The sequence below is a fragment of the Mauremys reevesii genome, linkage group 1, assembly GCF_016161935.1.
Source record: "Mauremys reevesii isolate NIE-2019 linkage group 1, ASM1616193v1, whole genome shotgun sequence".
NCBI classification, from domain to species: domain Eukaryota; kingdom Metazoa; phylum Chordata; order Testudines; family Geoemydidae; genus Mauremys; species Mauremys reevesii.
Window position 1 is genome coordinate 197,634,705 of NC_052623.1, and position 21,546 is coordinate 197,656,250.

A 21,546-nucleotide genomic window follows, 5' to 3' on the forward strand; every position below is an offset into this window, starting at 1 on the left:
CGCAGCTTTCTATTACCAGAACAGAACCACACAGTTCTTTCCCTAATGACCTTCATATGACAAATAAACAATGTTGTGAAGTTCCAAGTTTTCCTTACTTTAAGGTTCAACCCTGCATGGAACTAACCAATCTGGCCTCAGTCCAGCAAAACAATTAAGCACATTCTTAATGTTTAAGCAGTGGGACTACTCACATGCTTAATTGTTAAGCAGACGCTTAAGTGTTTTCCTGGACTGGGGCCAGAGTGCTTAACAGCTGGCAGCTTGGAGTCCTGTATTTCACCTTGTATCAGAACATTTTTAAAAATCAAAGTGCTTTTGAGCTTTGGACGATTTTTGGTTTTTGGTTGTAGATCTGAAGATTTATTTTTTTTTTACTCATATATTTATTCAATGGTTCCCTTATTTTTCCTAATGAGGATTCAACAAAACAGAAACATATTTCCTAGCAGATGACCTATACAACTCATTCATAATTTAGGCATGGTAATTTGAAAGGTACTCAGCAAGAACTGTACCTACATATTATTATACCAATACTCAGTCTCTCATCCAGCCATTAAGAAAGGTACTTCTTGTAAACAACCACCACAACATATACTTGTGCAAATAAGTATATTGTTATATACCACTGACCACACAACATTTCTTTATCACTGAATGCTTCACAGCTGGGTACAGTCTATGCATTCCAGTATAGCACAAATAGGCCACAGAGGTCACAATGCAGCACACAGGCACAATAACATCGGTGGATGTGACAGGGCAGGGAATGAAGAGGGGCACTGTGACCAAGCTCCAGGGAGAAGGATTAAGCACAGGGCAATGGGGAGAGCTGGGGAGTAGGATTTAAATTGCATTATCTGAGAAAGAGGGTCAGGAGTCAGACCAGAGTTGAGGAGGAGTCTTGCAATGGGATCATCTGAAGAGATTCAAGGAGTCAGTTAAATAAAAAGAGGGAGAGAGGCTGTTCCATGCAGCAGGGTCGACATGGGAGAAGAATCTCCTGTCCACTGGTGAAAGACCAAATGGGTATGGGAAGACAAGAGGGAAAAATTTAATCTAGTGAAAAACTTTGTCAACAGCTTGGACTTTGATTCTGCACAACTTGTTCACTTGCAAATTCCCATGGGAGTTTTGCGTGTGCTGGAAATGCAGGATCAGATCCCGAGAACAGAGACGGAAATGATTTTGGAGAGCTGGAGGGGCTGGGTGAAGCGAGGGGCAAATCCCTGGTGGAACCTGAAGACTAAGAAGGTGATTTTCAACTGGATTCTGTAAAGAATAGGAAGCCAGTACAGATTTCTGAAGATGGAGGGTTGGCGAGGGGGATATATTACTGGGTACTGGTGTGGGAAAAAAGTCACATTTTGGACAACGGTACTTTGTAGAACTGAGACACAGGGAAATAAGTAAAGCAGGTGTTACTCCAGTCAAGAGGTAATGAGATGAGACAATACAGAAGGGTTTTGGCAGAGGAGTATTCAAGACCGTATCTGCTGTAGGGGGGATGGCGACAGAAGCAGCCAACATTAGAGAGCTGAAGTAGGTGAAAAGAATTCAGGGTCAATTTCAACAACTCAGCTCCTGATTGTAGAGGGGAAGGTGAGACTTAAGCAGAGGAGGTAGAATGATCATTAGGGAAGATCTTCAATTATTCAGCTTTTTTTAAGATTGAAACAAAGGAAGATATTGCCAGAGCCAGAAGCTGGTGAAGCTGAAGCAGACAGAAAGCGAGGTAAGGGGCCAAAAGAGTGAAAGGGATACAGAATTGAGTATCCTCTGCATGGACGCATTACCCAAGACTGAGTTCAGAGAGAAGGTGGCCAGAAGCCTTGACTGAGTAATGCACCAGTACCTTTTTCCGGAACATTAAACTTCTCCTTTTTGTGCTTATATTTGTTGACAATTTTGTGGAATAAGTTCTTTTTCTGAGACTGGAATGAACCTACAGACAATATTAATAATAATATATTTTTAATTAGAAGTTTTTATACAGCAAAACAATTATAGCATGTCGAATATAATTACCCCTTTAATGACTACAGCATGCCACTTCATTCTACAGTGTAGTGCCTGACCCAACACCCACGGGAGTTAATGGAAGCTTTCCATTGACCTCAGCGGGCATTGGATCATTCTCCTCTAACGTGAAAGAGAGATACCAGTTTAGTTTAAGAGAGTGAGGATGACAAGAAAAGTTGACTATGTAAAAATAGCCCCTTTTCCCTCCAAACATCTGCTCTCTGTGTATATTCAGAGTTAGAGCTCTTTGGTTTCAGTGACAAAACTAAGTTTTTACTAATTGCAGAGCTAACGCAGCTCTGGGAGCTGGAGTCTCTCCTGGCTCACGCATCATCCTCAGTTCTGACTGCAGAATCTTTATTACTTAGGATGGTGCCTGAACTGCTTGACCTACAAATATCTCAGGGAAGTTTGAGCACTGACAGTTAGAAAAACGTCTTTTGACTGGTAAACAACACAGAAGAGGCCAAGACACAGCAAACAGGTAACCCCTCCACTGCAATGCCACTTTTACGGAGTCACTTTTCAGAGCAAAAGTGCACTGTAAAGCATTACCTCCAAAAAAGTAGCAGGGAACCTAGTCTTCATGCTAGCTTCAGACTGACCCCGCCTTAGAAGAATTCAGAGAGGTAAGGTATATGAAATGACAATTTGTGGTTTTTATAAGATGGAGTACTTTCCATTTGCATCTGATCTGATACTAATTCGCTTGAACGTGCTCCCTAGCTGCAAAAACCACCCCCCCCTCTCCTACTTGTCTTTAAAATACACACCACCACGAATATTTTAAGTCCTGGAATTTAAAGCTAACAGCAGAACTACATACTGCCAACTTGATCTATACTGGTCTTGCCCCAACCCCCCATCGAAGTCTTCCACCATTGCTGCCACCAATCCAGCTCCACCGGCGGGAAATATTAAAATGAAGGGTAGCGTAGAGAAGGCCTAAATAGAATTATTTATATTTAAATATAGATTCTCATACCTACATGTAAAGATAAAAGCAGTATAATCAAGCAACAAACTTGGAAACTGTAAGGTGCTGATGTACTTTGGTTTGGGAAATTCCTGTCAACAGTCAATTTTTTCAGTTTGATATGGTAGTTAGAAGTCACAATTGAAAAGTTACAGCACTATGCAAAAAAGGACATTCCTCTGTTGGTACCCATCATGGGTAATTTTAGCTTAAGTCTGAACTAATTTAATAATAACTGGTTGTTAAAAGTTAAATAACTTCAACAGAGTAGGCCAAATTAGTTATACAAGTTCAATCCTTCTTCAGTCCGTATGGTTGCATTCATATTACTGAGCACAGAATTTGGCCTGCTTTGCATTTTTTACCTCGGCAAGCCAGGATGCCAGAGTTACATGGGAAGTTATTCTAAGGCGAGCAAAAATGTGAAAGCTATTCTTATCTACAAGTTTATTTATATCCAACAACAAAAAAGGAGCAGACAAATCTGCTGTCTGTACTTGGGCTTGTTATTAATCTATGGTAATGGTTAACAGGGGCAGAAGTAACACCATAAATAGATTTAGTCAGCACCACGGAATTGTTTCAACCTTTGATTTTCATGAAGGCCTGATTTTCTTTTACGGAATTTGATATTTGTCCTTTTAAGAGAGTTGCCTTCATGTAGAACACCACCGCGTGCCATCCTACTCCTTATCCCCTGAGTAGAAAAGACCAGGAGCATTAGGAGTGCACAGGTAAGCACGATCCACGCATGTTTGTACAGAAAAGTGTAAACTCATGGCAGTTGACATATACTGAAGAGTGCAGAGTGGTGACGAGGAGAGTAGAAGAAAGCCTCAGAATGATGACACGACCCAAAGCAAAGAAGAGATAAGTGGTGTGGAGCTGATGAGTAGCCAAGAAAAGTTGAGACGGGTTAAGCAAAGCCAGGCTTGCAAAAGCACAGGCAGGCAGAGGGAAAGGTGGGGGCTGAAATCCTGGCTCCCTGAAGTCAATGGCAAAAATCCCATTGACATCAATGGGGTTAGGATTTCACCCTAAGGCTCCAGCAGGACTGAATATTGGTGCAAGGCTCCATGCTATCAGATCCAAATGAACGGCCAAGCCCTAAAAGATGAAAAAAATTGTGTTTGGAATGTCCAAAGGGATGATTTCAGCTAGGAGGTTATCGGGATATGTGGCACATTATAAAATAGTACAGAGGTTTATACTACTATACTCTTATACCAACACTTCATAAAAAAGTACAGCTCAGCAGTGTCAGAGATTGCTGAGCACTGGAGCAGATATTCTGCACAGAAGCAGTGACTAAGGAAGCCACAGAAATAGGTTATAAGCTTTACAAATATTACATAGAATGAAGAATGTGTTTTCTTTATGATCCTCTTTCTACCATCCCTTCTAAAGAGCTGATCAAAACCAAACATCGAAACAAGCCCCTCAATGGGTATAGGTTTCATGAAAACTTCTGTTCTCAAATGCAAACTTAAGGAGATGGGCTTCAGTGACAGGGAAAGGAAACTCTTCTCTGTCCCCTCATTCTGGGTTCTATTTTTCCCAAATAGTCACTAAAACATCCTTCAGCAGGGATCAAATGACTAAAGTGAGCAAAGGCGAAAACAGGTAATTTTTGTGACATGCTATGGCCCAACAGTAAAAAAGTCTTCAATCCATGAAAAATTCCTTCATGTTAATCTATTTAGTTGGTTGATGGGCTAATTACAGATGCAGTTTGTATTGCAGGTGAGTATATTAGTATGGGATTGACAATTACCTAGGGAGGTTGTGGAATCTCCATCATTGGAGGTTTTTAAGAATAGGTTAGACAAACACTTGTCAGCGATGGTCTTGATCATACTTAGTCCTGCCTTAATGCAGGGGAACGGACTAAATGGACTATTGAGGTCCCTTCCAGTCCTACATTTCTAAGATTCCATGAGTCTAAGAACCAAAGCTCTTGGATTCAAACAAACAAACAAACAAACATACATGCAAGGAAGAAATACTAAAATGATGATATCAGGTCCAGACCCCAGGTGCAAGTGTCACCCCTGTTATCAGTATAGGCCAAGGAATGAGTCAGTCATGGAGATCAAAGAATCTTTCACTCTTACAAGTGCAAACTCCCTGGCCAGGGAAGGTTGCATAGCTGCTGCATGTGCTATGTTTGTTCCATGGAGAGAGATGAGGAAGTCAACCCAACGCCATCCACCAGCACTAAATTCACAAAAAACGTAAGGTTGAAAAAGCAAACCTTAAAAGCTTGCGTGTCTTGAAATGATTTTATACAAGAAAAACTTTTGGGAACTACTGGGCTACAATGGTTTACTTGTTGTTTTTGTAACGCCTTCTTGGTTTTAAAGTAAATCCTTTCCTTGCGGATATTTCTCAGCAGTTAACATAATACTCCATTTTTCTTGGGTTTTTAGTATTGCAGCAGTTGCCACCATATGGGAACTGCTTGTAGTTTACTTCTCCGTCTGTCCAGTAGGCTCCCTGATATCAGAAAGGATATGCACCATTCAGGGATTAGTGAGAACTGGGCTAGAAGCAGCTGCGGAGTAAAGTAGCAAGCAAGAAAATGGACAGTGCGTGACTAACTCTAGCAACACTTGTTCAAAATTTCATGGGTGGATTTAAAAAAAAAATCCTCCTCCTCCTCCTCCAAAAAAAAAATCTATCAGAAGAATGGATCAAATGGCTAGCACAGTGTATTCCAACAAACGAGGCATATGTACTCATCCTATTAAGTCTCAGGTCTCGTTTTACTAGTGCTAACAGAGTCTCTAAGGTTTCCCGTGGCAAAGCTCCCAATTCAGACACGTGTAAGGCAGGTTCCAGGAGCTCAGTTCAGATACCCATTTTCACTGAGCTACATTACTGTCCAGTTTAATTGCAACTTGCCTCAGCCCTGCTTTGGGGAGGGCTACTTACTGTGAGCTAAATGCCAGGAGTGCCAGAGCTGTCCAGAATAATTGGAGTTCTCCAAATATTTGTCTCTACACTTACAAATCTACTCTCTCTCCATTCCCAGCTATCTTTGGAGATTCAGAACTCAAGCGCTGTTCTTAAAGGCATTGTCTGTGAACCATTTGGCACACGGATAGCGGCACATGATCGCAAGGTAGACTTAGTGCCGAGCAGCTAAAAAGCAAGTGAAAGACTGTGGCTTCATGAAAGCAATGCTTCAAAGGAGCAATGGCTTTATGGTGCTATTTCTTGATTGTACTCTGGAAATGCCGAGAGGCCTCAGCTGAACTCGGAGCCCCATGGTGCTAGGCGCTGTGCAAACAGAATAAAAGACAATCCCTGTCTCAAATGAAAATATATTGAATTACCACCCTTCTACGCCCCTCAACAAGTAAGTTGGGTTATTTGGAACATAAAAATAATTTTTCATAGTTCAAAAGAGAAATGAAAACTACAGATTTTGCCCTATGTTTCTGCAGATATGTAAATTGGCAATCCATTGTAGATCAATGGCTTCTGCTTGATACGATGCCCCTGCGTACGTTCTGCTAAAGACGTCAATCACAAGTGATGAATTCTGGAGCAGGATGCTGTCTGTATGGGTTAAGCCTGTCTCTTTACTCCAGTTCTCAGCAGTTTTATTATACCATTGATATAAATGGAACAAAAATATTTAGAGTGAGATTTTCAAAACTAACTCTGCTCCCTTTGAAGTAAAATCTCCCACTGACATCAACTAGAGCAGAAGCAGACCAATGTGGAATACTTTTGAAAATCTGTCCCTAAACATATTTTAGGAAACTACATCTTAAGGGAGAGAGTTCAGAGGTACCTTACTCATACACATAGCTGTGTGCTCTGGTGTCCATCAGTGGGTGGGTGTAATTAAATTGCAGAGCTGGAGGGGTGTCACACCAGGCAGAAAAGGCACCAGCTCATTCGGGATTGGCACTTTGGGGCAAATGAAAGAAAAGGTGATTGGGGAAAAAAGCTAATTTGACTGATGTTCAGAATGCCCTGCTTATCCTGCTTGTTTGATTATTCCATGTATCAGGCCTGAACTGTCTTTTGTTTAGACTGCTATAAATCAAACTCCATTTGAAGTTAACGGCTTTACAACAATACAAACTGATGTAACACCGTTGTCTTCAACTGAAACAAGCAATGTATGTGATTTCTTAAGTATTTAATATATGATTAAGAAACAGTTACTTTAAAAAAAATTTACTTAAGAAAAAATGACATACAACCTCTCATAATCTGTCATATCCTGGGATCCTGGGAAATAATCTGTCACATTGAAGCCTACTTACTGAATTTTTAATGGCAATTTATGGAGCACTGATCTGATACAGTGAAAGCTTCTCTAACTACTGGGCACTAAGAATACATGGGAAGTCTATCGTATGGGCTACAAATCTGTGGACATTTGTCCAGGAGAAAGATAGTATGTTCTTAAACAAGTTGTCTCTGGTCTACATGCCGTTCTTAGGCATACGCAGCATACACGGTTGCGTAGGGCACCTGAAAATTTGGCGCACCCCCTGGGTCTTAGTGGCCACCCACCCGTCTCTTCCTATCCCTGTTCTGATACTTCCTATCAGGCTCCCACCACAGCTGGCTGCTGCAGCCTGGTGAGTCTTCCCCCACAGGGGATCTACTACTTAAAAGTGAAAAAGGCTTCCAGCCTGCCAGACCTATTTAAACACTGAAATTGTTAAAGAGCCATTCAAGTGGTAATGAAGCCATTTAACAGGCATTTGTCAACCTCCAGGTATCTACTGTCAGTTTCTGAATGTACTGACAAAAACAGTTGTGCATGACTGTAACATTTACTCAGAATATGTTAGTCTACAGGACCTTAGTTTAAGATGTGCTTTAAAAATATTTCATTAGCATGTTGCTGAAGATTATAAAATCACATCTCTAAAGGATCGTTGCATAGATGTTTAGATACACAATCTGAGTATTCATCTTTAGCCTTAAATGCTTGGATCTTCAGACGTATTGTTTTTTAAATAAATCCTTCAAAAGACCCCTCTTATCTAAAATACACATGTGAGCCCGGGCTGCCGTCAGGCATAGAGGCACCAGTTTAATAATACTGCATAGGGCCACATAATTCCTAAGGACAGCCCTGCCTCCGTGCTATCATTATTACTTCTCATGTGTATCACAATCAGACCTAAAGTCCTGGAGCCCCATTGTGCTGGGTACTGTACAAACACACAGTAAGCAACAGTCCCTGATCTGATGAATGGTCTATAACGACAAGATGGACAGAGGGTGGAAGGAGAACCAGAGGTACAGAGAAGTGAAGACAGCTGCACATAATTGGTCAGCGGTAGAGGCAAAGGCAAGAATGGACTCTAGGTCTCCTAAATCCCAATCCAGTGCCATATCCACTTGCCCAGTGGCTCTCAACCCTTCCAGACGACTGTACCCCTTTCAGGAGTCTGATTTGTCTTGCGTACCCCCAAGTTTCACCTCACTTAAAAACGATGTGCTTACAATAATAGACATAAACATACAAAAGTGTCAGAGCACACTATTACTGAAAAATGGCTTACTTCCTTATTTTTACCATATACTTATAAAATACATCAACTGGAATATAAATATTGTACTTACATTTCAGTGTATAGTATACAGAGCAGTATAAACAAGTCATTGTCTGTAGGAAATTTTAGTCGGTACTGACTTTGCTAGAGCTTTTTCTGTAGTCTGTTGTAAAACTAGGCAAATATCTAGATGAGTTTGATGTACCACCTGGAAGACCTCTGTGTACCCCCCGGGTATGCGTACCCCTGGATGAAAACCACTGGCCTAGATCCATACTGCCTCTCCAATTCATTTGAAAAATGCTTGAGTTCTAATACAGGAAAAAAGTACCCCTTAGAACTCTCTCTATACTTTTCTTCTATAATTTTTGTAAGACTTCTCACTATACGTGCTGCACTTAATGTGCTTCTTTATCAGCAGCATGCACATGGGCCCCCTTCACAGCCAGGCACATCTGAAAGTTTCTCAGGTCAATATTCGATAGCAACCTTTGTAGGCGTAACAGTCTATATAGCAGGTCATCTATCTGGTCAGCTGTTAACTTAAAGGCAAATTTGGAAAGCCCACAGTGGGTCTAGGCTCCATAGCCCGCCACTACTCATGGCAATATCCTCACTACATCTCAGGATAAGTTTGGGATCCAGCTTAACGAAGTTAGCCCTGGTGGGACAGTTATCTTTTACACTGTTAAAATTCTCTTGCACATGGTTGGGTCCGGGTTGCTTTGTATCCCTGCCTCACATGATCTGCAGTATCCCAGAGTCCACTGCCAGCCAGTGTGGTCAACACCTGAGCTACTCATCTCTGTTGATCTGATACATTTATTGGCAGTACAATCACCGCTTAGTAGAGCTGATTGAAATTATAAATTTCCATTCCTTGGGAACTTGCAACATTTCAGGGTTTTTTTGTTGTTGTTCTGAACTGGAATGAAATGTGAAAAGTTTGAAACTTCCCACGAAATGAAATTTCTGATTTTTTTTTGTTTCAGATCAAATGTTTTAATTTTGAGACTTAATTATTCCCCCTCCCCCCGACAAAATTACATCAAAATCAACATGTTCCCGGGTTTTGATTTTGTTGAATCGACGTTTTTCAATGGAATTATTGCTTTGACGGAATTTTTTTTACCAGTTCTACCTCTTGGTGTCTCAGTGCCAGTCCACCATGGAGCTGTGCTGACTTATCCCAGCTGAGAATCTCACCCAATAGCTGCAAGTGAATTTAGTATTCATGGAAATGAGGAACTGTTGGCTGTGGCTTGGCCAGACACAAGATATGTCTACACTTTGAGCTCGGGGTGTGATATTCAGCTCAAAGAGACACATCCAATAAAAATAAAGCTAGCTACAATACATACCCATTTGAGAACCTAGGCACGTACCTGGAGCAACTAGCACCTCCTCTTGTGCTTCTTTTTTTAACACACTAGCTCGATTGGTGCTTGAATGGGTTTGTCTCCTCAAGCTGGGAATCACACCACTAGCTGGAAGTATAAATGTACCCATGGGATAGGCAAGTGCTGTATAATCTTACCCAGAGGACTCTGCCAGCACTGCTCATACCTGACCTGTTACATATCTGCAATTGTATTGCTGGCCTTCTCTTAAGACAAGAGACTGGAAAAATTCAAGGCTTTCCAACTGTGCTTTGCAAAAATGGAGATGAGAATGAGACCAACTTGCTAACAAAGCCAAGGGCAGAATTCACTCTCTGACTATGGAACATATCCCACGATAACCAGACAAATGAGTATGTCAATAAAGCACCGAACAGTGTGTGCTGTTGTTAGAAATCAGGGAAGTTACTGCTGATTACCACCACCGGATTAGCAGTTGGCTCCCAAAACATGCTGAGTAATAAACCACCAGATTACTGTGCTGTAGAATTGGTTCATTTGTTCTGGTCAGGCTTGTAGATTTCTCAGATACTAACTACAGAGTTGCAACTACCAATGATCAGGCCTCAGTAAATATTATGGACAATGGCTAATTTTGCCAGAACCTGCTCAGCCCCTCCCTACTTACATAAATACAAAATCAGTACTATATTGGGCACACTGTATAAACATCACCCACAGTTCTAGGCCATGTATTGTAATTTGGTGGCTCACGATTCAGACAAACTGCTCAACACTACATATGTTTGAATAAGGTACTTAGATCTACAAAAGTAGTCAGTAAGTGCCACCAACACAGGGATCAGACAGTAACAGTTATTCTCATTTTATTGGTGTATTCAGCATCTTATTGCCTCAGCTCTTCAGAACAACAGAATTACTGGTAATCATTCCTCCTTTCCTGATGCATTTATATTCACATACAGTATAAATACCACAGGCTCAAAGAATTAGCCCTAACGGATACTCACCCACACTACACAAACCACACACATTAACTGCAGCAGAACATGATACAACTGGAAGTTTCTGCTCATGAGAGACTGAGTACTGGACTTACAAGGGTTTAGAATGGAGGCATTACTGCAGAAATGTTTTATTTCCAGAGTGAGAATATGTTAAATCAATGACTAAAAGGAAAAAAAGGAAAAACAAAATCTGCAAAAGTCCTGGTGATAACCAACTTTGTCACGATGAAGAAAGCAACTCTGACTCCACATTCTTCACATGTAGGCAAGCATACTGAGGTAAGAAAATAACAGCTCCTGAACCCAGCACGGCAGCTATTATGGATTATGAATGTACCTCAGAAAGCACCTTACCTTTGTTGGATTTTGGTTGTTCTGCTGGGCAGCTTCCAACCTTCTTCTTTTTCCTTGGAACAGATACGCTTTTCCGGTCAAACGTAATGGGACTGTACTGAGGGAGGCTGTTGAATTTTTTTTCAAATTCTTCTTCCAATTTTGCTAAACTAAAGAAAGGGAGGGAAAAACCCAAAGTCAATCACATGGTTCACACAGATAAAGTTAAAAACAGGTTCTGGGTCGATAAGGTTCAGTGGTACTTTTATACCTGAACTCACCACAGTTAGGTCATTTTATATATACACTACATTTTTCAAAAGTTGAACAATTGTGTTTGGCATTCAATCCTGATCTGTCATGTGAGGGAGATTAAGCAATCAGAAAAGGAGGAAAAAGAAACACTGACATAGAGTGGCATCAATATCAATGAGTAAATAATACAGGATTATGAACAAAAAGGTTTTCTGAAAAAGGCAACATTTTTTTAAAAAAGATTTGCTCCTTTTTATTTATAAAGGGTGCCTTTATGTTAAAGTTCTAATTGGTTTCACACACACACACACAAAACCCCTTCCCCCCTGCCAACACTATAAGAAAAACAATTTAGAAAAGCCAAGCAAGCAATAAACAACCAACCAAACTACTTAATAAACATAGCTCTTCAATAGGGCTTCTGGGAAGAACTTAGGGCATGGGGCTAGGATGCAGCAGGATTGGATTGGCTGCTGCATTTATCTGGTGATATATTATTTTATTACACAGAGCCAACTGCATGATACTTTAATTGTTTGTAAATGTATTTGTTGTTAGGGCGTCTAGAGCTCCTGCACATATATTCTCTGAGCTTGTGTGGTTTTTGTTTTTAATAACAAATCAATAAATTGGTGCTAGCATGAGAAGTCTGAGTTTTCCAAGCTCTCTTTAATTCTCTTTGCTATGAAAGACCAGCAGACAACGAGAGTAAACATGAATGCTTGGTGCGACTGCCTCTAAGCACTGAGTGCCTGGAAGAAAGGCAAAAGTGTGAGTTTTTCAGTTTTCTCTGAAATGGCTCTTAAATGAAGCATCATTATGCAACGAAACTTACAAATTAGAGTTGATTCACTTATCTCCATAACCATTATTCTGTATTTTTGTTAGACACGTATTTCATCTTTCTTTGATGTTCAATCAGAGCCATGTAGAACAGCAGTGGTTTCAATTACGAAACGCAGACTTGGTTCGCAGCAACTGTTTTGTTAGTATAAGCAGCTGCTACCATGCTACTATGTACATGGGTATCTAGACATCCATGAAGCGAGCAGAGCTGTTGCTTTGATGGCTGACATATGCTCTCCCCTCCCACTGTTCTATTTGCTTCCCCAACTCCCACTACACCTGCCTATGGCCCGTGTGTGTCTGTCTAACAAGCAGGCCCAACTTTGACAGCAGAAGAGCCATCATCACAGACAATTTATAGCATGTGGAATGTGGAAGAAGCAGTGAGTGCTGCCATTACTAAGCCAGTGATTTCAATGATTAAAAAAGCAATTATAGTGTCATAAACATACAGAGGTTTACAAACATATAGACAGACATTAGCTGGCCTGAGGAGTTTGCAACCAAAGGCCCTGATCCTATAATGACATTCACATAGGCAGACCCCTGCACTGGTACAGTGCCTGGGTCTACCTCTGCAGAGCTCATGAGAGGACAGGAGCTAAGACAGACAAGACAAACATGACATGTAACCCCAGGGAGTTGCCAGTGGAGGCGGCGGTAGGGAGGATACCTGGATTGGGTTGCCAACTTTGTAATATTTAAAAACCAGACACTTCCCCTGAGGCCCCATCCCCGTTCACTCCTCTTTCCCTGCTGCCCCCCTGGGAGTTGCAGCCACCTGAGGCAGGTAGGAGGCGGCCCCAGCTAAGTAGGGGCTGGTGTGGGTGATGACTAGCGCCTCCCTGCCTCCCCCATCCGCAGTAACCAGACTTTGAATGTCTGGTCAGGAGATCTGACACTGTCAGGTCCTCTTTTCGACTGCACTTTCCGGTCGAAAACCATGCACCTGGCCACCCTATACCTGGAAGTAGTAGATTTTAAAAAGGATGAATATGAAGAAGGCAGAGGATACCTGGCAGACAAGAAGAGGGAGATTGTTCCCATGGTACTGGGCAAGGAAAGCAAGAGAAGGTACAAATCTGAGTCTGGGAGAAGAAGGAAGCTGCAAGGCGAGAGGGGTGGGAGCAGCCAGGTGTGCTTGTGGCGGGGGAGGAAATAAGAGGAGAGATGTAGGTGGGAACAAGATTACGCAGAGCCTTGAAGAGGGATGTTTAATATATAGGTCTGATCTACACTTCAAAATTAGATTGACCCAGCTATGCCATTCAGGGCTGTGAAAAAGTTTGCACCCCGAGCATCGTAGTTAGGTTGACCTAACCCCCAGTGTAGAGACAGCTAGGTCAGTGGAAGGATTCTTTCCTCGACCTCGCTACCGTCTCTCGGAGAGGTGCACTAATTACATTGACAGAAAAACCCCTTCAGTCAACATAGGAACCAATTAAACTACAGAGCGACAGTGGTAGAGCTGCAGCACCATAGGTGTGCCGCTGTAGTGGAGACATACCCATCGTTTCTTGAACTTTTAGTAAAAATCTTAAATCCATGTATTATAAAGGTTTCTTCTATTAGAACTGGTTGAATAATAGTAATGAATAACACTGCTGAGACAGGAAATAAGCTATCCTCGCATACATATCTTCACTATCTAATCAGTTGTACAGATGGGAGCACAATATTTGTCAAATACATTATTCAAAACTTTTAAGTGGCAAACACTGAATAAATTATTTGCATCTACATTTTTTAGATTAGTTGATGAGCTGTGGAATTCATCATCTTCTCAAACTCACCTAATGTTTTAACATAATTAAATAAATGAAAAGCTGGTTAATTTTTTGATGGAACATTGTGTACTATGAGAAGATCTTTACAAAATCTCCATATCACTGACGAGTACATTACGTACTGAGAATAATAAAAGTGCAGCGTTACTTTGCGTAGCGTATTCCAGATAATAACACCACCTTGAGATTTTCAATATTTAATATCCTTGCTATAAGTGCATTACAACTAAATTTCAGATACACCAGGTTATGAAAAATTTTACTATAAATCTACACAAAAGAAACCTATTAAAACTTTAAGCCTGAAATATGAAGAGACTCTATTCCCTTTAATCCAATTTATTCCCTCTGAATTCAGATAATTAGAAATATCCAAGGATTTGCCAAGTATGAATGGCTAAGTAGATTTTTCACCACTATCGCTGAAGTTAAGTAAATCTGTTAGTGCTACGAGGAGAATTGCTATTCAGATTCCTGAGAGCCACTTCTGTGTAGATTTGCAAAAGCATTAATTTTTTAAAATAATTAATAATTATTTCTCTTCTGATATTCCACTGCCTTAACCTGCTGATCTCCTATTCAAGTAGTTGCTTCCTTGACTGAAAATCATTTATTTACCCTATTCACTCCACTGCATTAGAACGACGCTTACAAAGGAAAATAACGACTCTTAGGTGCTACTATAATGGAAAAAATAAATAAGTGAAAGGAACACTGTCAAATTATCTCCTTTTTGGGGGTAAAAATTAACACTTTTTCCAGTTAACGAAGCACCTACCTAGAACTTTAAATAATGTTTCTAAAGTACTTTGAAAATTAAATTAACCTTCTACATCACCTCTTAGATAGGTAAATATAGTGCTTATTTTAGAAACATGGAAATAATTATTTGATTCTGATTTATATCAGTGTAAATCATGAGTGATCACAATGGAATTAGATTGGTTTAATAATGAGTGAGAAGACAGACTCAAGCCCAGAGAGATTAAGGCTGGGTGTTTCAGACGTGCTTTCTAATTGCAAGTATCTAGCTTGAGACAGTTTGGGCCTCTCTTACAGAGGTGGCGAACAACGGCTGTTCCCATTGGCTTTAACTGCAGTTTAGAGTGCTCAGCACCTTTAACAATCAGGCCCCAAGTGTCTGAAACGTGGCACTGAAAAATCAGAGTTCGTTTTGACAATTTTGATCTCTGAGCCTTGCCTAAAGCTAAACGGAATCAGAGTCCAGACCTGGAAACAGGAAGGTCTGGTTCCCAGCCCTGTGCCCTTCATACTAGATTATCCTGTTTTTCAGTGGCATGTGCACAGTTATCTACTTTTACTATGACAACCAAATCCATTCCTATGTAGCGTAAAACAGACTGGAAACAAATCCTGCTTGTGCAAAACTCTGTTCACGTGAATTACATCAACTTACCCCAGAACAAATTCTTCCTTTGGCTTAGTTTTTTTCAGCTTTTTACTCCCACTCATCCCACTTTGGGAAAAGGCCCAGTTTTCTTCATTCCAGCATCCTTCATGGTCTGAGGAGTTGCCTTTTCCTGAGCTTCGTTTACCTAGGAAAGAGGAAAAAGATTCTTACTTTCACCATGGAATCTGTGTCACAGTGCACTGGACTTGCAAGGACCCTGTATATCAAGAGTCACTCAACAGTGCAACTTCTGCTGACCGACTCTTCACGTTTCTAAAATGGATTCTGTGCCAACTTGGATTCCTAAGGGATAAGAAGGTTACCTGGTAGCAACTAGATCTACCCATATTTACTACCTTAAAAGATCCCACACTTTTGGAACCTTCTGCTAAACTGCAGGACCCCTACAGTGAGGATCTGCAGAGGTATAATGAAGGAGAAAAGGTTTCACAGATTTAATCTAAAGCAAAAGTAACCTCAAGGGTTCTCTCTTCAATTTGGCTGCTCAGATTATCATCTTTGATTTGCTGCTCAGAGAAATGTTTTTAAATGCATCCTACTGAAAAGGTACATCACATATTTTAAACCCAAATTCATCTTTCCATTCAAATTCAAGGTTTTCTCACTGATTTTCATCCACTTTTAACAACAGAGATGCTAAATTTGGAAACTGATGTCACATGCTGATCTCCCTACATCTATCCTGAATGAACTCCATACTGTTTCTAGATATTCTGGCTGTGTACCTTATCTGGGGACCAGAATGTACACCAGAAAGGAGTTTGAGACACATCTACCTCTTCAAGGATTCAGAGCTATGTCTAGAGACCAACAGCATTTCTTCATATAGGCAACTAATGCTCCAATGTAGCTGGTCAGGGTTACATAAAAATGCAAGCCCTGCACAAACCACCAGATTGGTCTGTTAACACATTTATTTTTAAAGTGAAATGTGCTTTAAAGACTATAGTTTGCAATCAGATATGCAGTAAAGGGGAGGGAAATATATCTACTAATTGAACCAAATAAATCACTGGTTGTGTTACAAGCCCACACCTGATTCATGGCAGACCAAGAGAGAGATGCTGTTCAAACACAATATAAGACCTTTTGATTTATTTTTCTCTTCCTCTGTAAATAAATGGCAAAAATCACCTACCTCTGTCCACATTGGCACGCAGGGACGTGAGCATGCCCTCTGACACCAGAGTCTTATAAAGAGCACCTTTGCAAGATCGCTCTGATTTCCTGGAGCCACAGGTTTCTATCTTTTTATTACAGTCACTGTCTGCTGTTTTGACCTGTTCAGGTAAACTCTGTGGTACCACATCCTCTGTTGGGGTTAATGGTTCTGCTTTTATGTTGTCAGGTACCTCACAAGGCGCCTCCGTATTGGCTGTAATACTAAGGAAGTCAGGAGGCTTTGATTCTTTGGTGGTCTCCGAGGATTTCTCCTTTGATGCTCTCTTCTCTTTTGATTTTACTTTTTTCTTTGGTGACTTTGTGTCCAACACACTTCCCTTCATGTTTGAGGCAGGGCGGACCTTCTTCCGGGGGATTTCGACGAGTCTCTCGGCACCCCAGTCGCCCTTTGCAACTGCTTCGATAGTATAAATGACGCTTTCAATGTCCGACTCAGAGGACTGCCTCTTTTTACAAGCCTTCTTGGCGGTGGATTTTTCGTTTGTGTGCCGGTCCAGCTTATTTTTTTTCTTTTTCTTTTTTATCTTTTCTGGTTTGCTCAGACTCAGGGTATTAAAGTCAGCAAGTGAAAGCTCTTGAGAATGGCATGTGTGATCCTTTGCACTGGTACTATTATTTATCTCTACAGTACTGCTGTCTGCTGCCGGATCAGTAAAGTGACTGCATTTTGTAACTTTCTCCAACTCTTCAGTTTTTGTCTTTTCGTCATTTTGATTTTTCACCATCTCAGATTCTTCCACTTTTACTTCCTGTGAGTCTTTCACGTTCACTTTCTCCAATTCTTTCACTTTCACTTCCTCTGGAGCTTCTGCTTTCACATCCACTGATGTTTCCACTTCCACCTTCCCAGGTTCTTTCACTTTTACCGCCTCTGATGCAAGGCACATCTAAAAAGTTTAAAACAACCAATCACCACCAATTAAATGCCCCTATCATTCAATTTATTTATTTTGATTTACAGAAATGCTAGATAAGGGCACTTATCTAAGGCCCCGATTTAGGAAAGCAGCCCCTCACATTCCGGACAGTACTTTCTACATCCCCCACCCATTCAGGACAATATGTTGTATGATCTCCAGGTTTGAGGGAAAGATGCCTGAATCAGGCTGTAGAAGCCCTTGACATCCTTGGAAAATACACCAATAGTACCTAAATGCAGTGGTACAGTTCACTATAACCCACCATCAGTAAACCAGGTAACTTACAAACTATTCCACCTCTTCCTTCTAATTCTGGTTCCTACTTCCAAAATGCCAGTGAATGAATAAATTAACCAATTCTTAATACTACGATTTTTTCTTTATTCAGTTTGCAAAACAAAGTAAAAAACCAAAACAAAACCTTTACATTTTTTACATAATACAGAAAAATCCTCTCGAATCACAAGCCTCTTCAACACAGAAATGTAAAGTGTTACTACCTAGGAGTCAACCTTCCTGGTGATACCAGTAATGGAGACTGAATCCCTCTATCTACCCACAGAACAGCTACTGTAAAGGATGCATTAAATGCAAGCTTCTCCTAACTGCTCTCCCATTGGTCCTCAGCAGTGACAGAGGGATCAGCGCAGGACCTGACAGGGTAGTTCACTGTCTCCATGCCTTGGCTTCTGGGCTAAAGCTGCTAACAGGGGTAACCCCAAGTGTCAGACCAACTTCCTCTGGGAAGATGTCCAAAACTTTAAGAGAAACACAAATCTAACCAAAACATACAAACAACTGACCACCAACTCCTTCAACAGAGGTCACCAAAAGAACCACTTGAAAGTAATAACTACTGACCTGGGCTGGATTTTAGCCATTGGCCTAGAAGTCTCCATACCTAGTACTAATTTAGAAATCCCCTGGGCCTCCTTGGCACTATGAAACTGAACGTTTTCTTTTTCTCATACATCTTTTTAAATCACATAACCTATTTTACCTGCTTTACAGTTCAATAGGTCCTTTTAGTTAAATCTGTAGAAATTAGAGATCCTTTGGGTGCATGCTGACCAGATTTACCGATTTTATAGGGACTGTCCTGATATTCGGGGCTTTTTCTTACGTGGGCATCTATTACCGGTTACCGCTCATCTGTGTTCCCATTTTTCATACTTGCTGTCTGGTCACCCTATTTGGGTGACATGATTCTTTTTATTATTATTACTTTTGTCAAAGAAAACTTATCTCATGAGTTCAGATTTGGCTATAAGAAAGACAGTACCTAAAGAAATCCTGGTAATAATCTCTTATAGTCCCCTAAAGAGGCTTGGAAAATCTCAATCTTAAATCTTCAAAATATCTTGTTCATGTGACAGCAACTCCATTTTTAACCCTTCTTCTCTGCTCTATACCTTTTCTTCTAAAGTTTGTAACATAACCAGCAGAGAAGACTTAGGACTGCTTTAGCTGCATGGTTATGTAAGGGGCTTTGGGTGTTGTAGGCGATAAATTAACTCATAGCATGTGGTTTTATGATTTGGAAGGCTTGGAAAAAAAGAGAACTTTAAATGTTTCCACACTAACGACTCCCAGAAGGACAGTCTGATGTCAGCTGCAACGTATCAGAACACAGTTCCTCCAGAAGTCATACACGTATTCATCCCTTTAAAATAACAATCTGCATGAGAGTGGAAATAAATGGAAGTGACTGAAGCCTTCTAAAACATATTTGCAATGACAATGCCCTGATCTAAATAAAACCCCAGAAGTGTTCATTTAAAAATAATTTGAATACAAATCAGATAAGTCCTTTGCCATCAGAGGTTCTGACTTTTTAACTGTTAACTCAGTAGCATTAAGAGCCTGTGCTTTAATGGCTAGTCTAGGGAAATCTTGACTCTTGGCATCCAGAGATACTTAGTATTGTTGTTTATAGAAGCATAAATGACTGTGCCACTGTTCTGACTGCTAGACTCGGGCAATCAGCATTATTAGCTTCTCCTCCCTACTGCACCAGTGGTAATTAATCACCAGTATTTTAATATTACCTCTGCCAACTGAAACAACGCTGACGTCCCACACTGCTTTGTTAAGTCAGGAGGGCCTGAATGGGATGTACTCGAGGAAATCTTAAGCAAAAAACAAAGAAGGAAAAAAACATTACTTCTCCAATACAGCCTTCCTATATGTTGAATTTAAAATTTTTACAAGGCTGATTTTTCCTCCAGCGATACATTCATAAAAGTCCATATTGTGAGAAAAAATTGCATTCATGGTACATCCAAATTGCTGGATTTTCCTCCTTATAAATAACAATCTAGTGTCCTCAGTCAATGACACTAGGAACAATTTTCTACTTCTGGATTCTTATTAATCAGGGCATCATTTAGGAGAAGGCTGACATAAAGGACAAATTCTCCTGCTCAAGTACATTGTCGTAGCTCCGCTGGCTTCTTGGAGTCAATGGAACTGCTCTGGTTTACAGTAGTGAAGAATCTAGCCCAAACTCTTTCTAAATGTACCTTTCCCCTTGTATCAGTTTAGTGCTTATCTTCAGAACTTCAAGGGAGCCTGAATAAGAAGTGTTGAGGAAGACTCTAAAAAACAACCACTTTCTAAAACGTATTAGCGCACCAATCCAAGCATCTCAACATTCCTGCAAAGCCGTTATTTTTATACTCCAAGAACTCTGACGCCGTCAGTTAGGCTCTACACCAGCCTTGCAATGGGGGAAGGGGCTGCACAGCAGCTTCAGGGGAGTGAGGTGCAGAACTTGAGGGGGTAGAGATCCTATCCCCGAACAACTCTGCACTCATTTTGGTCCTTCCATCTAACCCCACTGGAGCCATGAGAGTTACTTTACAGGGACCCACCACACCCCCAAATCACTACCATAGAAGGAAGAGAGACAGAGAGATCAAAAATATTCTACTGGGGGTCAATATACTTGAAGAGGTTGTATCTTTTCATATAATCTCCTAATCACTCAGAATTATTCTTCAATGGCCCTGAGTTGTCAGCTGTTGAGGCTGCACAGCTCATAAACAATCTGTGGTAGAACCAGATTCCCTGCACTGAGTCACGGAGATACTGGAAATGCTCACTGCCTCCCTGACATGGTTCTCCTCACCTTAAGACCGGAAACAGGATAGAGAGTGATTCTGTAGAGATGTAGATCTCCATGGAACCCACAGCTGAGCTGCATGGCTGTGGCCTTCCAAGCAGGCACCAGATTGTAGCCATAAAAGTAGTTGCTTCAACCATTACTAGAGCGCACACTAAGATATTTGGCCCACTTTTAAATACATTTTTGGCACTGTTTGCATAATACTGACAAAAATCAATCTAAAAGAACAGAGATGAAGCTGTGAGTTTGATTCTAATCCATACAAATAAAAAAGAGTGTGTGTGTGTGGGGGGGGGGGGGGAATGCAGGTATGGTCAAACCTGAACTACTTATTGGGCGCCAACGATAAGGTCCCAGAGTCCGGTGATGGGTCCCCAGAGCTCAGGGTTCACTCTGGGTGGGGACTGGGGAAGCCTGCTCCTCTCCAGCACACAGCACAATGATGTTTGGATTACAACGGTGCGATGCAAATACCTGCCAAATGAACTTGCAATTCTGGGGTTCACTCCAGGGGTATGAACACGGCATGTTAGAGCAGCTTCAAATTAATGCCTGATCTGGTCGCCCAGTAGTCATTAAAGAATTAAGAAATTCAAAGTTAAACAGAACCTCTCATATTTTATGCGTCCAACTGGGATCAAGTGTCACAGAGAACACAAAACCAAAACCACACCACAAAACCTATGTGAGCTTTTTATAGGCTAGCTGATCCTTCAAGGGGACTTGGACCCAGCATCACCTGTAACAGACCAGTGACCCTCACA

At 41.0% G+C, this 21,546-nt stretch overlaps 1 protein-coding gene across 10 annotated transcripts in view; it reads right to left on the reverse strand.

Moving 5' to 3' along the window:
* Nucleotides 1-21,546, reverse strand: part of BBX (BBX high mobility group box domain containing) — a 198,743-nt gene that overhangs the window by 21,144 nt on the left and 156,053 nt on the right. For 6 of the 10 annotated variants that reach the window (XM_039484007.1, XM_039483983.1, XM_039483998.1 and 3 more), the window contains 5 exons: nt 19,704-19,784; nt 16,692-17,622; nt 15,539-15,677; nt 11,255-11,403; nt 1,859-1,948 (listed from right to left, as the gene is read on the reverse strand). In XM_039484007.1, the coding sequence (XP_039339941.1) occupies nt 1,859-1,948; nt 11,255-11,403; nt 15,539-15,677; nt 16,692-17,622; nt 19,704-19,784 (1,390 nt within the window). The remainder of the gene's footprint in view (nt 1-1,858; nt 1,949-11,254; nt 11,404-15,538; nt 15,678-16,691; nt 17,623-19,703; nt 19,785-21,546) is intronic. The other 4 variants (XM_039484049.1, XM_039483990.1, XM_039484038.1 and 1 more) reach the window with 3 other exon arrangements.